This window comes from Scyliorhinus canicula, chromosome 4 (genome assembly GCF_902713615.1).
Source record: "Scyliorhinus canicula chromosome 4, sScyCan1.1, whole genome shotgun sequence".
Lineage (NCBI taxonomy): Eukaryota > Metazoa > Chordata > Chondrichthyes > Carcharhiniformes > Scyliorhinidae > Scyliorhinus > Scyliorhinus canicula.
In genome coordinates this window covers 37,267,027-37,285,168 of record NC_052149.1, presented here as the reverse complement: position 1 = coordinate 37,285,168, position 18,142 = coordinate 37,267,027, and the positions used below count along the sequence as shown (strand labels likewise).

Sequence of the window (18,142 nt, the reverse complement as noted above, 5' to 3'; positions counted from 1 at the left end):
TAACATGGCCTTCAATCTCCCAAACCCTACTTGGTGTTCTGTGGACCATAGTGTTTTCTTTGGTTTCTGCAACATATCCAACATGCACTGTATTTCAATCTCTAACTGAGCTAGTGTTGTAATTGAGAGGGATATGGCTTTATTGATTCACAGTTTCTTATGCCTACATGCTGATTAGTTAATGGAGTGCACCCTGGTGCTTCCCTACAGTTCACTATTCTTCAATATATTTATTAGATCTTTCCTTTGTTCTTCTTCTGCTGATACATTTGCATCTTTCGCTTTAGAATTCCCTCTAATATCTTCAAACACCGCCTTTTTTCACTTTTCTACAAAATCAAAAACAACGTGCTTCCCTTTGTCAGGTTTCTGATTGTCCAATTAGAGAGACTATCTGAGTGAGTTTCTTCTACATTTCTGTCTCTTATATAATGCAACCAGTCTTTTCAGTTGTGCAATGAATGCTTATCTCAATTTCGAGGATATTCTGCAACCAAACTACAAATATTATTGTCAATGCAGAAGGAAATATTTGGTTTATTTTTAATCAATAAACACTTTCCAATCCCTCCAGCTTCACATGCTCTCTTTTCCTTTACTTGGTTACTTTCAGCAACAAGTAAGCAGAGGATTCAATCTTTGCAGAACTGGTCGGCTTTATTTGCACCATTCCTTGTTTAATAGCCTTTACCTCCTCTTCAGAGTCTTTGTAATCACGGCCCTTATCTCCATTTAATAATACAGGCTTATACAATTTGTGCTTCCCAGATTTCAATTGTTCTCCTTTACTTTCAGAATCAGAGCATTGCACATTATTGGTTCCATGAACTTTCTGTTTACTGGTAAACATGTGGTTGCAGAAACACCATATAGTTCTTGATCACTGATTATTTCCTCTCCCTTGCTATTTGCTTCCTTTACCTTGAAGAGGCACTGTGGGCCTTTCAAAGGAAATGGATTTATCAGCTGTTTACTTGGTGTCATTTCACAGTCATTGCTGTCCTCATCCTGAATAGCTGATGCCATGCTATTATGTATATTTTCCTTCAAAGCAGGCATGAGCTGGGAAATATTTGCCCCTGAAGTGAATGGTAATGGGTTTACTGAAGAGGCTATAACAAGTTACTTTTGGGAAAGTCAAATTCAATTCCTTCTTATGATTTGTTGTCTTCTTTCCTAGCGTTTGAAGAATTGCTTGCCATTTGTTCGCGATGAGTTGGTGACAGGTCTATTCAGTAGCAGTTGTTTATCATTTCTTCATAATTAGAACTCAAATCTGATTTAGCACTCCCATCTGAATCTTCATCGCTGTCATTACTATGAGATTCAGATTCCTTCTTCTTAGGATCCCCTTCAGTCTTGGAATTCTCAGAACCTAGTTTTCTATTGTTGCTTCACAGCGCCAGGGACCCGGGTTCGATTCCCAGCTTGGGTCACTGTCTGTGCAGAGTCTGCACATTCTCCCTGTGTCTGCGTGGGTTTCCTACGGGTGCTCCGGTTTCCTCCCACAAAGTCCCGAAAGACATGCTTGTTAGGTAAATTGGACATTCTGAATTCTTCCTTAGTGTACCCGAACAGGCACTGGAATGTGGCACGAAACAGAGGATTTTCACAGTAACTTCAATGCAGTGTTAATGTACGCCTACTTGTGACACTCATAAAGATTATTGTTATTATTATTATTTTGTTTTTGACAAACCTCTGTGAGGAATCATTCTCGTAGAGATAATTTCATCAGTATCAGCAGAATCAGATTTACTACTATTATCATTTGATATGTGATTAATGCCTTTCAACATTTCTTTCATCGAGTCGTTTGATGTCCAATTAGCTTTTCTACTTCCCACGTGCCCTGCCATTTGTATCTCATGTGCTACCCACAGTACTTCCCTCAGACTCTCTGGGCAGAATTCTCCGCTCCCGGGAAAATTCGGGAGGGCCGTTGTGAACTCGGCCGAGTTTCACGACAGCCTCGGAGGCCGCTCCTCGCCCCCTATTCTCCCCTCCCGGCGGGGCTAGGAACGGCGCTCCATAAATCTCGGCCACGGGGGCGTCGCGCCGAGAATGACGCGGCCGGCGCGCCTAATGACGTCAGCCGCGCATGCGCAGGTTGGTCGGCTCCAACCCGCGCATGCGCGGCTGACGTCATGAAGCTGACGGCACGAACCCGCGCATGCGCGGTGGCCGTCTTTCCCCTCAGCCGCCCCGCAAGACGTGGCGGCTTGATCTTGCGGGGCGGCGGAGAGGAAATAGTGCGTCCGATTTGGACGCCGGTCCGACGATCGGTGGGCACCGATCACAGGCCTGTCCCCTCCCGAGCACAGTCGTGGTGCTCTTTCCTTTCTAGGCCACCTACAAGCCCCAAACGGGCTTCTCACTCCCGTTGCACGACGGCAGCGACCAGGTGTGTTTGCCGCCGTCGTGAAATGGGCGCGAACGGCAGGCCGCTCGGCCCATCCAGGTCACAGAATCGCCGTTCGCCGTGAAAAACGGCGAGCAGCGATTCTTCCGAGCGGGGTGGGGGGGGGCGGGAGAATTGCGGGGGGTGCCAGGGGGGGGCGTGAATTTTGTCAGGGGGCCCTCCCGCGATTCTCCCATGCCGCGTGGGGAGCGGAGAATCGCCCCCTCTGTAATCATGGGTGAAGCTACAATCTTCACTTCCGCCAAATCATTCCCCAAAAGTAAGTCTATACCATCCATTGGGAATCTCTTAACCACCCCAACACTAGTGGACCTGACAGTAAATCACACTCCAATTGTACTTTATACAATGGAACTGATATATAATCTCCACCTATCCCATTTACTAATACCTTAGCTTTCATTGAACTCTCTGGAGGGAGAACCAAATCTTTCTCCAGTAAAAGAGTTTGCGCAACACCTGTGTCCCTTAAAATAGTTATGGTTTAGTTACAACACTTGATGCAAATAGGGTGGTCTTCCCCTCAGACAAAAACTCTGTATATCTCTCATCTATCTAATTCATCACACCTGCTCCCACAGAAGTTCTTACCTCAGGTCTCCTGAGTCCAGTTAAAGCCACAGTCTGCCCTGTAGTATTCTCCACTTTTGATCCCTTTTCAGAATCCTGCGTATGAACTCCAACAAGCCCCATGGATCTTCCTTGCAACTTCCAAAATGCTGAACGCACAGGTCCCACCTTATTGCAATGTAACATCTAAGCTTTTGAGACTCACCTTCACCCTCAGTACCTTCCTTCCTGGTCAGAGGAGGCGATCACGGCGCATTCCCAGCTATCCAGTCATTCCCTTGGCTCCTGCCTTCCTTTCACTCTTCCATTTCCTATCCTTTTCGAAGTTGTGGGGGTGATGGAATATAGGTTTAAATTTATGAATTAGCTCATACTCGTCAGCCATAATTGCTGATGGTCTAGAAGTCATTGTCCTTTGACCTTCATCATGGGTTCTTATCATAGAAGGCTGGTAATTCTTAAATTCCTCTCTTAGAGCCTCATAGGTAGTTGCAACTCCCAATGCTTGTAACCCATCTATCAAAATTGTTCTGCTTAACTCTTTCGCGTTCGGCATACATCTGCCCTGGCTGTCTCCTTATATTCCAAAACTTTTGCCTATATGCTTCAGGAACCAATTCATATGCACCCAGAATAGCCTTTTTTTTACCTTGACATAATTCTAAGACACCCCCTCTGACTGGGACACATTAACTTTCTGTGTCCGCCCTGTCAAGTTACTTTGCATGCATTTTGCCCACTTTTCTTTTGGCCAGACCATTTGGGTTGCTATTTTCTCAAAAGCCCTAAAATGTTTTCTACCTTCTTCCCTTCGAATTTTGTGAGGGCCTGTATAAATTTAAACATGCCACCACTGGTTTTCATTCTAAGATTGAGCTCCCCTCTAATTCCTGGCAGCTCCCCTCTAATTTCCAGGGCCTTTGGACAGAACTCTCGTTCTTTGCTTTTTCCTCTCTCTAATTCCAACCTCCTCATTTCCATCTCCAAAAGTGCCCAAAGTATTTGACCCTTAGCTGCCCAATAATTACAGTCACCAGGTTTGTAAGCGAGAAACAGGTCCTTCCGCTGAGTGCCCAGCATCCAAAATTGAGCTCCCTGGGTCTCTGAATATAATTCCGCTTGAAGCATCTATAGATCAAAATGATAACAGCAACAATAAAGAACGGGGAAATAATGGAATCTGCAGGAAGGACCCTTATAAGGGTCAAAATGTTCAGCTACCAACATGATAGCAGCACAGTAGCATAGTGGTTAGCACAATTGTTCACAGCTCCAGGGTCCCAGGTTCGATTCCCGGCTTGGGTCACTGTCTGTGCGGAGTCTGCACATCCTCCCCGCGTGTGTGTGGGTTTCCTCCGGGTGCTCCAGTTTCCACCCACAGTCCAAAGATGTGCAGGTTAGGTAGATTGGCCATGCTAAATTGCCCTTAATGTCCAGAATTGCCCTTAGAGTTGGGTGGGGTTACTGGGCTATGGGAATAGGGTGGAGATGGGGGCTTGGGTAGGATGCCCCTTCCAAGAGCCGGTGCAGACTTGATGGGCCGAATGGCCTCCTTCTGCACTGTAAATTCTATGACCAGCTCTTCAAATGATTTGGAGTCTGGTGCAGCCGGGTAAGTGAGACATTTTATAATTCAGGTCCCACAGGCGGTCAGGAAGATGACTTTCTGATGGTTTTCCCCAAAATACGGTTAGCCTCAAAGAAGTACCTCATGCATTCAGCATACTGGCTCCAGTCTTCCAGGCCTGAATCGAAAGCTTCTAGCTTACTGAACAGTGGCATCTTGAACATTATGTCGATATGTTCTGGGATAGTAATCATCCAGTGCGGCTGGGCAGTTCTACAAGAGAGCCCGGAGTCTCCTATGTCCTCATCAGCAGTTTAGTAACTTGAAGAAAAAATCAGCAATACTGGAGCAGGATTTATTGAACTATCTACAATACCTTTCCTACGGCAGTAACTCTCTCCCAATCCAGCCCTTGTTGGGCCAACCAACAACTCCAGGCCATACTTGGGCCGGCTTTTATGTGTAGGTCTTTAATAAGCTCCAGCTGGGTGGTCTTCGCCCCCTACCTGGGAAGCTCCACGAGTCCCAAGGGGAGAGTGACAATGGTTTCCTGTGATCCTTGTCAGGGTTGTGACAGTCTGCCTGAAACTTTTTGGTCTTCCAGTGCAAAGAATTGTCCCTGACCAAGTGTTGCAGGCTGGCACATTGCGAAGCCCAGGATCATGTACTGAGGGATGCACTAAAGCTTGAGGCAGCCTCATAGGCACAATGGGCAAAGGCCACTGTCTAAGACATAGTGCACTGAGGGGAGGGGGATTGTATAGACTCCCATGGACTGTATGGCTCACATTGAATGTACACAGTGAATATTACACATATCACAATTGTATTGAAGCACCTCATAGTGTAACTTGGTCTAGGTAGATAACTGAAATCAACTCTCTGTAATGACCATTTTGAAATGTCTGTAATGTTCCTTTGACTGTATTGAAGCAACTCAAGATTTAAATATGATGAATATAGAGAACATGAATATTATTGCACTTTGTGTGTTGGCCATTTTGAAATGTTTGTAATGTTCTCTCAGATATTTTACGAATAAAGTATACTTTTGGAAAAACAAATGGAGGTGGGGTTCTAGATGGGACCGGAGGGAGATCAGAATGGTTCATGTCAGATTGACAGACTCCCTAATGTGTTCCTGCCACTGAGCAACCTTGCCATTAGAATGGTGAGACCAGCATCAGCTACCCACCTCTGCCAGGCTGGTAGCTATAAAAGCTCAGGAGACCTGAGAAGGTGAATCAAAATGGTGGTTTATTTTCAGCCAAAAGAAAAGGCCGCAACGCGGCGTACAGCACATAGGCTCGGGACTACCGATCACGCCTGCCCCAATCCCAGCTGGCTTTTAAAGCCCCAGCTGATAGGCCTCTACCCTTCCACGGGGTAGCTCGTATTACAGGAGCCCCACAGGGAGATTAATTGGGTTATCCCCTTGTGGTCTCGTGAGGGCTATTACATCCCCCCCCCCCCCCCCCCCCCCTCCCAAAGTCCGTATAACGCATCGGGGAACATTGTTTTCATGCAAAACTAAACTAAAAATTCATGGGGGAATTATTTCAATTAAAATAAATGGATAAGAGCTCAGTCGGAGGCCTGAAGATCCCTCACAAAATTGTTTATCTAACATCCCCCGAACCCCAACAAAAATGGGAAAATTCAACCGCACAACGTTATGGATTAATCTTTTCCCCGAGTCCCAGGAAGACCCATTAATTAATAAGCAACACAATCTATGGCTTCTTTCTATTGGTATCCTGCTAGTAAAGGAAAGGGGGTGAGAAGGAGTTTGAGATCTTCCGATATCATGAAGTGCACTGTTTTGCAGAAACAAGTTAACTCGAATTTCATTTATTGCGGTTCTGGCATTGTTACCTGTGTTCCAGGGGTTGATTTCTTGAAGTATATTAATTTATAATTAGGTTCCTGATTTATGGTGATAGAATAAATCAGATTTAATTTCTATTACATCTAATTGTGGCACAGTGGCAAAGTGGTTAACACTCCTGCCTCACAGAGCCAGGGACCCAGGTTCAATTCTGGACTTGGGTCACTGCCTGTGCTGAGTTTGTATGTTCTCCCCATGTGGGTTTCCTCTGGGTACTCCAGTTTCCTCCCACACTCCAAAGATGTGCAGGTTAGGTGGATTGGCCAGGATCAATTGCCCCTTAGTGTCCTGGGATTTGTGGGTCAGCTGGGTTTGCAGGGATAGGGCAGGAGCCTGGTTAGGATGCTCTGTTGGAGGGTCTCCTTCTGCACTGTCGTGATTCTATTCTATGAATTGAAGGTTAGCTGGTATTTTGAGGGCAGTTTTCTACAATTCTAATTTTCTGTCAGTTCTTAACATTGAGCATAATGTTTGTAAGTGGGATAATGTTATGTATACAATTGAAATGATAATTTGCTCTTGTATAGAGACTTGATTGTGGGAAAATATTCTAAAGGAATACAAATTTTAAATTAGAAAGTGGCCAGGAAGGGATGTTCTATAAAATAATAAAAGCAAATTACTGCGGATGCTGGAATCTGAAACGAAAGGGACAATGCTGGAAAATCTCAGCAGGTCTGGCAGCATCTGTAGGGAGAGAAAAGAGCTAACGTTTCGAGTCCGATGACTCTATGGTCAGCTGTTCAATGGAGCATGTGCGCTAGTTGACCAATTCCAAAAGGAATGTATCGTTGGCACATGGCCTGTGATTTCTTATCGTGTAAACCCATAAATATGTTCTTAGTCAATGGATGTACAGGCTTGAGAGGCAGAATGGTCTACTCCTGTTCCTATTTCTTATGTCCTTATGAGTGCAGTACCCCAATGGAACCGTGGGATCATGGAATAGGTATTTACATACTGTCTCAAAACATTCAAACAAATTCAATAACTTACGTTCATTGGTAACATTTAAAAATATTTATTGTATTAAGTCCTAGGTTGAAATGTATCAAAATGCATGTTTCAGGCTAAATGCATTGTTAAATAAATCTCCATTGGCGGTCGCCAAAATCGGGAACAGCGATTGGACGGAGAATAGCTCCCGATGCCGAAATCACGGCAGCCGCCGGTTTAACGCCAGGTCACGATGCTCCGCCTCCTCCAAATTGGCAACATTGCATCAATGCAACACCATTCGCATCTAATTACTGGGCCCACCCGCGATGCTCTGCCTCCGATGGGCCGAGTTCCGGATGGTGCGGTCCACGTGTAATCTCAACAGTAGTGAGCCTGGCGTGATGGCTGCGGAGAGAGAGAGAGAGAGAGCGAGAGGGCATGCAGACAGTATCCAGCTCCATATTTCGCCCACAGTTGTGCTGCTGGCCGGAGGAGCTTCTGCCAGGTTTAGGGGGGGGGGGGGGGGGGGGGAGTAGTGGAGGGTGGCCGGGAATTGGGCTGTGGGGTCAGGATGGACGGGTATACGGTCCAGCACAAATGGCACCATTTTTTCAGGCGCGATCGGTGCTTGCGTGGAGGACGTAAGCCCTGCATGTGTCCAGCATGGTCCTGCCGATTCTCCCACGCTTTTTGCGTGTTCTGCGGGTGTTTCATGCAGCGTCGGTGCTAGTCCCTCATCGATCGCCAAATTTTACGGTGTGGTACTCCACGGATCCTCGGTTGGTGTCAGCACTTAGACGCAGGAAGGGAGAATCCAGCCCCATTATTATGTTTGAATTATTCAGAGTGTATCAATTAATTATTATCTATGTGAACCTTTACAACTAACAAAAGGACAGCATAACTCACAATTCAAAGTGATTAAGATATCAGTTGTCAATTATAATGAATAATATAGTGACCCACAAACTCAGAAGGCAAGTGATTTTGACAGGTTTGTGGAAGCGACATACAGGAAGATGTTGGCATTGTCGTAATGTCACTGGACGAGTTGGCCAGAGGTTAATGCTCTGGGGATATCAATTCAAATTACACCATAGTGGAATTTGAATTTAATTAATAAAACTTAATGAGTAAATATGAAATTGAAAATTAGTCTCAATAATGGTGACCATGAAACTACCATTGATTGTTGTAAAAACCCATCAGATTCACTACGGAAGGAACCCATCTGGTTGGGGAAGGAAATCTACCAACCTGTCCTAGCCTGTCTTACATGTGAAGCAGATCCACAGTAATGAGCAAGCAACTCAGTCATTTCTGGATGGGGAGCAAATGCTGACCTTGCCAATGGTGCCACATCCCATGAAAGAATTAATTTTAAAAATGAGTTCCATGTCCATTCGGCCACATTTAAGAAATGCATTTTGACAACACCAATTAGCAAATATGATCAGAATCAAGGCTACCTTATATAACTCAACTAGAATGTAGGGCTTTTTTGTCTGTCATTATTGGGTTTTGCAGAATTGGCTACTTAATGTTGAGAAATGACATGGATTTAATTTTAGAATGCATAAATTATTTCAAAATATTTTGAATGCAGCTTGCTTCATTTTTGTTCCATGATCTTTAAATTAAGAGCCTATTCAGAGTTTGCAGAAGGTCAATAGTGATTCAGTGAAGCAAACTTAAGAATTATTTCTTCATTTTGCAATTCCTTTCCATAGTAGCAATTTGAGCAAACTTAAATCAGCAAACTAGATACTAAAATAGAGTTGCTTTATGTTTCACTATTAAGGATAATTTAGGTGTTTAGTTTAGAAACGCATTGGCTGTGTGTTTTGGGACTATCAAAGAATCCCGACAGTGCAGAAGGAGGCCATTCGGCCCATTGAATCTGCACAGACCCTTCGAAGGAACACCCTACATAAGCTCCAATTTCCCCCCCCTATCCCTGTAACCCCACCCAACTCAATCCCTGGACACTAAGGGGCAATTTATCATGGCCAATCCACCTAACCTGCACATCTTTGGAATGTGGGAGGAAACTGGAGCACCCAGAGGAAACCTACGCAGACACGGGGAGAAAGTGCAAACTCAACATGGACAGTCTCCCAAGGCTGGAATTGAATCCGGGGTCCCTGGTGCTGCGGGGCAGCAGTGCTAGTCACTGTGCCACCAAGCCGTCCCAAATCCCTACCTTTATTCATGTTGTGCAATTCATTAACCACTCGCCATATGTGACTGATTGGGAACCCAGTTAATTGCATTTCTAATTAGTAAGTAAAAACAAGTTAAAGTCCCTGTTGCAGAGCTGGTAATCTCAAATCTGCATGCCATATGCATGTGTACTTTAACCTTTCTGTATGTTTGTTGGCAAAATGGTACGGCAGAACACAAAGTATGCATGTGTTTTTGATTGATGTGATTGCTCTACTTACTTTGTTACTGAATAGAGGCAGATAAGTAAATATATAGATGTGAAGTATAGTCACCTGTATTGAGTGAGTGTAGGTAAGGTGTTTTCTGCTGGAATTAGTTGCTAAAACTGTATCGTTCATAACCACACCTGTAACAGGCAGGTCATTTCTATTGGTCAACACTACTACTTAATATGAAATAATAAGTGCACTATGCATTTTCCACCTTTGTTATAGCATATTCAGAAATAGATGCTTAAAGAAACAGGCGTCCGGGGCCATCATTGGTATTGTGAAGGTTTTCTGTACATTTCCAAGTGCAGTTTTTATAGAGAGATATGTCAAAATGTCAATATTATTTTATAATACAAATTGGTCATCATTACAATTCAACCTAAATAAATAGTAGACCAAATAATACATCCATAGTAACAGTTTCACAATGCAATGCAACATATAACTAACCATAATTTAGTTCTTATTGAAAATATGTTTCACAAAAAGGACGCAATCTGTGTGGAAAATTAAAAAAAGAAACACACACTTCCATTGTTGGGATTTAAGACGTGTTTCTGGGAATAGCCCAATCAGGGTTTGATGTCCTATTACCAGGCCAGGATTTAAATTAAAATTGAAATACTGCAGATGCTGGAATTCTGAGATTAAAAACAGAAAATACTGGAAAGACTCAGCAGGTCTGGCAGTGTCTCTGGAGAGAGAAACAGAGTTAATGTTTCAAGTCCATACCATTCTTACTCAGAGTGAGTTTTATTCATTTCATGCTTTCACCTACCTGGGGGCTTGATTTGAATACCAGGTGCTAGAAATATGGAAAGTGCTCTAATTCCCAACACTGACAAATTCACCTTGATGAGAACAAGAATAATTTTGTGGGATCAGATAGAAAACAGACGGTCATCTTGGTCTTCAGGTTTCATAGAATTATAGAATTTACTGTGCAGAAGGAGGCCATTCGGCCCATCAAGTCTGCACTGGCTCTTGGAAAGAGCACCCTACCCAAGCCCACACCTCCACCCTATCCCCATAACCCAGTAACCCCACCCAACACTAAGGGCAATTCTGGACACTAAGGGCAATTTATCATGGCCAATCCACCTAATTTGCACATCTTTGGAGTGTGGGAGGAAACCGGAGCACCCGGAGGAAACCCACACACACACGGGGAGAACATGCAGACTCCGCACAGATAGTGACCCTAGCCGGGAATCTAACCTGGAACCCTGGAGCTGTGAAGCAATTGTGCTAACCACTATGCTACCGTGCTGCCCACTGCTTTCCCTGCATTCATGGGACGTTGGCATCACAAGATGTGCCAGCATTTATTGCCCATCCCTAATTTCCAAAGGGAACAGTTAAGAGTCAACCACTTTGCTATGGGTCTGGAGTCACATATAGGCCAGACCAGGTAAAGATGGCAGATTTCCTTCTATAATTAGTCTGGGTTTTTACGGCAATGGCTTCATGGTCATCACACGACTTTTAACTCCAGATTTGTATTGAATTCACATTTCACAATCTGCCGTGGCGGGATTGGAACCTGGGACCCCAGAGGAGTACTCTGGGTCTCTGGATTACTAATCCAGTGACAATACCACTACGCCACTGCCTTCCTGATGTCCTCTTACATTCCAGTTTGAGGCTGGTATTCAGTAGTCATTTGTCAACATAATTTTAACAGGATGTGACCCTTCATTTATCTTGTCTTATCAATGAGGGTTGGTGTGGTAGTCACCACTGATGTATATATTGTATATAGAGGATGTTGTTATAGGTGCTTTACGGTAAGGGCCCTATACTACAGGTACAGGGTAGATCCCTGCCTGCTGGCTCCGCCCAGTAGGCGGAGTATAAATATGTGTGTTCCCCGTACAGCAGCCGTTTCGTCAGCTACTGTAGGAGTCCACACATCTCAGTGTAATAAAGCCTCGATTACATCCTACTCTCGTCTTCTCGTAATCAATTTATTACACTGAGATTTCAGAGATGGACCTCCGCATCAAGCCGGATCGCCTGCAGCTGCATCCTCAAGCAGACAACGGCAAAAAGGACTTTGAGCATTGGCTAGCCTGTTTCGAAGCGTACATCAGGTCTGCTCCAGATGCAATTCCAGAAGCACAGAAGCTCCAGATCCTTTACACGCGGCTGAGCTCCAACATCTTTCCACTCGTCCAGGACGTGCCGACCTACGCAGAGGCCATGGCGTTACTGAAGGAAAACTACGCTCAGGGGACTAACAAAATCTACGCCAGACACCTCCTCTCCACACGGTGCCAACTTCCCGGTGAGTCAGTGAAAGATTTATGGCGTGTCCTGCTCGCCCTAGTTAGAGACTGTGACTGCCAGGCCGTTTCAGCCACGGAACACTCGAATTTGCTGATGAGAGACCATTTGTCACGGGCATAGGGTCTGACTACATCCGCCAGCGCCTCCGAGAAGGACCAAAAGTGAGCACTCTCACTTACGGTCGCATCATCCAACATTCAGGCCTATGCCCCCGACCGCGCGGCCCACCCCTCCTGTGCATCGTGGACTCCGCAGACAACCGCCCCATCATGGACCCCATCAGCAACCCCCCTTAGCCAGCCCCACGCCTGTGCCGTGCGGCAGCCAATTAACCCCGGGGGGCCCAAATGCTACTTCTGTGGGCAGTCAAAACACCCCCCTGACAGCGCTGCCCAGTGCGGAGCGCCCTCTACAAGGCCTATGACAAGAAGGGACATTTCGCTGCAGTGTGCCAGGCCCACTCAATCGCCACTATTGTCCCGGCACCCCCCACGTGCGGCCAATGGGCGCCGCCATCTTCCCCTCCTTGGGCCACGTGCGGCCAGTGGATGCCACCATCTTGCTCGATTCGCAACACGTGTGGCCCATGGGCGCCGCCATCTTGTTCCTCCCAAGACCACCGGGTGCCGCCATAGAACATAGAACAGTACAGCACAGAACAGGCCCTTCGGCCCTCGATCTTGTGCCGAACAATGATCACCCTACTTAAACCCACGCAACCCGTATACCCATAACCCAACAATCCCCCCCATTAACCTTACACTACGGGCAATTTAGCATGGCCAATCCACCTAACCCGCACATCTTTGGACTGTGGGAGGAAACCGGAGCACCCGGAGGAAACCCACGCACACACGGGGAGGACGTGCAGACTCCACACAGACAGTGACCCAGCCGGGAATCGAACCTGGGACTCTGGAGCTGTGAAGCATTGATGCTAACCACCATGCTACCGTGAGGCCCCCATCTTGCCTTCCTCACGACACGTGCGGCTCGTGGGCGCCACCATCTTGCCTTCCTCACGACACGTGCGGCTCGTGGGCACTGCCATCTTGCCTCACTCAGGACCCCTGCCCGCCGGGCACCTCATCAGGCCGCTCATCACCTGCAACCACCGACGGCCAAACGCGTCTCACCTCGGTCACGATTGACCAGTCTCGACCACTCAACCTTGCGACTGCTTCAACTAAAGTGAAGGTCAACGGACGTGGGATCGCCTGCCTGCTGACTCCAGGAGTACAGAAAGCTTCATTCACCCCAATACGGTAAGGCGCTGCTCCCTCGCGGTACACCCTGCCAATCAGAGAATCTCCCTGGCCTCCAGATCCCACTCCGTGGTGATCCACAGGTACTGCATCACCACTCTCACTGGCCAGGGCGTGGAGTTCAGCAGCTTCTGCCTCTACATCCTCCCCAACCTCTGTGCTGGCTTGCTACTCGGCCTGGACTTCCAGTGCAACCTCCAGAGCATAACCCTGAAATTCGACGGGCCCCTTCCACCCCTTACTGTGTGCAGCCTCGCGACCCTCAAGGTCGACCCACCTTCCCTTTTTGCAAACCTAACCCCGGATTGCAAACCCATCGCCACCAGCAGCAGACGGTACAGCATCCAGGCCAGGACCTTCATCAGGTCTGAAGTCCAGCGGTTGCTTCGGGAAGGCATCATCGAAGCCAGCAACAGCCCCTGGAGAGCCCAAGTGGTAGTAGTCAAAACTGGGGAGACAAATAGGATGGTCGTTGACTACAGTCAGACCATCATTCGGTACACGCAGCTAGACGCGTAACCCCTCCCACGCATATCTGATATTGTCAATCAGATTGCACAGTACCGGATCTTCTCGACAGTGGACCTGAAATCAGCCCACCACAAGCTCCCCATCCGCAAGGCGGACTGCCCATACACTGCGTTTGCAGAAGACGGCCGCCTTTACCACTTTCTTAGGGTTCCCTTCGGCGTCACCAAAGTGGTCTTGGTCTTCAAACGGGTGAAGGACCGAATGGTTGACCGGTACAGACTGCGGGCCACCTTCCCATACCTGGACAATGTCACCACCTGCGGCCACGATCAGCAGGACGATGACGCCAACCTTGCCAAATTTCTCCACACCGCCACTCTCCTCAACCTCACGTATAACAAGGAGAAGTGCGTGTTCTGCACGGACTGCTTAGCCATCCTCGGCTATGTGGTCCAGAACGGAGTTCTGGGGCCCGACCCTGATCGTATGCGCCCCCTCATGGAACTTCCCCTCCACCACTGTCCCAAAGCCCTCAAACAGTGCCTGTGGTTCTTTTCGTATTACGCCCAGTGAGTCCCAAACTATGCGGACAAGGCCCGCCCCCTCATCCAATCCTCCGTTTTCCCACTAACGGCCGAGGCTCACCAGGCCTTCAACCGTATCAAGGCCAACATTGCCAAGGCCGCGATGCACGCAGTCGATGAGACGTTACCATTCCAAATAGAGAGCGATGCATCAGACGTCGCTCTGGCCGCCACCCTCAACCAGGCAGGCAGGCCCGTGGCATTCTTTTCACGCACCCTCCATGCCTCCGGAATTCGGCACTTCTATATTGAAAAGGAGGCCCAAGCCATCGTTGAAGCTGTGCGGCATTGGAGGCGTTACCTGGCCGGCAGGAGATTCACTCTCCTCACTGACCAACAGTCAGTTGCCTTCATGTTTAACAACACACAGCGGGGCAAGATCAGAAATGATAAAATCTTGAGGTGGAGATTGTGTATCACCCCAGTAAGCTCAACGAGCCCCCCGGTGCCCTATCCCGAGGTATATGTGCCAGCGCACAAGTGGACCGACTCCGCAACCTGCACGACAACCTCTGTCACCCAGGAGTCACCCGTTTTACCATTTCATCAAGGTCCGCAACCGGCCTTACACCATCGAGGAAGTCAGGGTAATCACCAGAGACTGCCAGGTCTGCACGGAGTGTAAACCGCACTTCTACAGGCCAAGCCGTGTGCGCCTGGTGAAGGCCTCCCGCCCCTTTGAACGCCTCAGCGTGGACTTCAAAGGGCCCCTACCCTCCACCGACCGCAACACGTATTTTCTCAGTGTGGTCGATGAATACTCCCGATTCCCCTTTGCCGTCCCATGCCCTGACATGACGTCTGCCACTGTCATCAAAGCCCTCAACACCATCTTCGCTCTGTTCAGTTTCCCCGCCTACCCCCACAGCGACCGGGGATCCTCATTCATGAGCGATGAGCTGCGCCAGTACCTGCTCAACAGGGTCATTGCCTCGAGCAGGACGACCATCTACAACCCCTGGGGAAACGGGCAGGTAGAGAGGGAGAACGGGACGGTCTGGAGGACCATCCAACTGGCCCTACGGTCCAGAAATCTCCCGGCCTCCCGCTGGCAGAAGGTCCTCCCCGATGCGCTCCACTCCATCAGTCCTCCTGTGCACCACGACTAATGAAATCCCCCATGAACGTCTCTTTGCCTTCCCCAGGAAGTCCACCTCCGGGGTATCACTCCCAATGTGGCTGGCAGGACCCGTTCTCTTCCATAGACACGTTCGATTCCACAAGGAGGACCCATTGGTTGAGAGGGTACAGCTACTTCACGCCAACCCACAGTACGCTTACATAGCGTACCCCGACAGCCGCCAAGACACAGTCTCCCTCAGGGACCTGCACCAGCTGGTTCCGCACACACACATCCCACCTCCGACCCGGCGCCACCCTCCCTTCCCCCGGCGCACCCCACCACAGCCCCCACTCTGGTACACCTGGCCCTCCCCTTGCACACACCTTGGGACGAAGAGGATTTTGACACACTCCCGGAGTCTCCGCAGACCAAGCCGCTGCCGGAGTTGCCACCAGCACTACGGCGCTCTCTATGACAGATTAAGGCACCGGACCGCCTGAATGTATAATTTTAACTGTCCTTTTAAAACACAATTTCCTGTATATAATTCTCCACCACCCCCACCGGACTCATTTTTAACAGGGGGTGAATGTGGTAGTCACCACTGATGTATATGTTGTATATAGAGGATGTTGTTATAGGTGCTTTACGGTAAGGCCCCTGTACTACAGGTATGGGGGTAGATCTCTGCATGCTGGCTCCGCCCAGTAGGCGGAGTATAAATATGCGTGCTCCCTGTACAGCAGCCATTTTGTCAGCTGCTGTAGGAGGCCTCACATCTCAGTGTAATGAAGCCTCGATTACATCCTACTCTGGTCTTTGCGTAATTGATAGTGCACCAGTTGGTATTCAACTCACAGATGTGACTTGTTCTTTCTATTTTCCTTTAAATCTGCCATCAGATTTCAGGCGCCATGCTAGCACATTGGGTAGCACTGTTGCTTCACAGCTCCAGGGTCCCAGGTTCGATTCCTGGCTTGGATCACTGTCTGTGCGGAGTCTGCATGTTCCCCCTGTGTCTGCGTGAGTTTCCTCCGGGTGCTCCGGTTTCACCCACAAGTCCCGAAAAATGTGCTGTTAGGTAATTTGGACATTCTGAATTCTCCCTCTGTGTAACTGAACAGGTGCCGGAATGTGGCGACTCGGGACTTTTCACAGTATCTTCATTGCAGTGCTAATGTAAGACTACTTGTGTCAATAAAGATTATTATTATTAATAAAAAATCATTTGTCAATTTTTATTTATCCATTTTTCATTCAACCAGAGCAAATTTACGACACAGAGGAAGCCATTTAACTTGCCCTGTCTGTGCCAGTGAAAAGCATTCATGAATGAGTTGGGATATTGCAGCAATTTGGTAGTTTTATAACCACCATCACTAATACCAGCTTTTTATTCCAAATGTTGTTCCGTTGAATTTTTAATTCTCCTGCTGTGGTGGGATTTAAACTCTTCTCTGTGGATTATTAGTCTAGCAGGAAGTAAAGCTGTGTCCCTTAGGCAGTCCCTATAAATGGCATTTATTAACCTATAATTCTTTACAGTGGCCGTTCACAGGCTATTCTACCATGGAATACATCACAGCATAATTTTCAGGTAATATATATGTATTTTCACCATTGACTTGTTTAATTTCTTTCTGTAATTTATCATTGAAAATGTTTCTTTTAACAAGCAAAAGCACCCTCAAAGGGAATTGACCAACTACATACTTCAGAGAATTAATTCTGCAAAAAGTATTAAAAGGTTAATAACTTTATTGACGTACTTATCTGAAATACAACTTACCAAGCACACCCAAGAGCTAAAACGAGTACTGTGTGTCACTGAGCATTGAATCAATAATATAACCTGATCAGAATAGCCCTAGTATAGTCCACATGTGTAAAACGATGCTTCCTTTACTGAATGTATTCTAGAACATGCCTAATGATGACAGCCTCCCTATCTCACAGGCTAAATTCTAAAAAGACACAACTTATTTTGAAAGGTTTTAAGGAAATATAATTTGGCATGTTGGGTATAGGAGTTATGATTTTGATATAGACATAAGTAACAAGATGGATAGGAGCCCAGAAGATCAAGGGGTTGGGGCTGCTTTGCGATGCAGGAGAGGGAGGGCTGATTTGCGGTGCCAAGTTATTATATTAGTCAAGTTAATTCCTTGCAACATATTAACGACTTGGATGAGGGAGTTGAAGGGTGGGTCAATAAATTTACAGATGATACGAAGATTGGTGGAGTTGTGGATAGTGAGGAGGGCTGTTGTCGGCTTCAAAGAGACATTGATAGAATGCAGAGCTGGGCTGAGAAGTGGCAGATGGAGTTTAACCCTGACAAGTGTGAGGTTTGGAAGGACAAATATGAATGCGGAATACAGGGTTAATGGTAGGGTTCTTGGCAATGTGGAGGAGCAGAGAGATCTTGGGGTCTATGTTCATAGATCTTTGAAAGTTGCCACTCAAGTGGATAGAGCTGTGAAGAAGGTCTATTGTGTGCTAGCGTTCATTAGCAGAGGGATTGAATTTAAGAGCCGTGAGGTGATGATGCAGCTGTACAAAACCTTGGTCAGGCCACATTTGGAGTACTGTGTGCAGTTCTGGTCACCTCATTTTAGGAAGGATGTGGAAGCTTTGGAAAAGGTG

General features: G+C 47.1%; 1 protein-coding gene across 1 annotated transcript in view; it reads right to left on the bottom strand.

Moving 5' to 3' along the window:
- pcsk9 (proprotein convertase subtilisin/kexin type 9) overlaps positions 1–1,808 on the bottom strand; it is a 39,021-nt gene extending 37,213 nt beyond the window's left edge. Inside the window, exons 1-3 of the mRNA XM_038793495.1 lie at positions 1,700–1,808; positions 922–1,079; positions 600–832 (exon numbers count right to left, since the gene is read on the bottom strand). Of these exons, the coding sequence (XP_038649423.1) occupies positions 600–832; positions 922–1,079; positions 1,700–1,808 (500 nt within the window). The remainder of the gene's footprint in view (positions 1–599; positions 833–921; positions 1,080–1,699) is intronic.
- Positions 1,809–18,142: the final 16,334 nt, after the last annotated feature.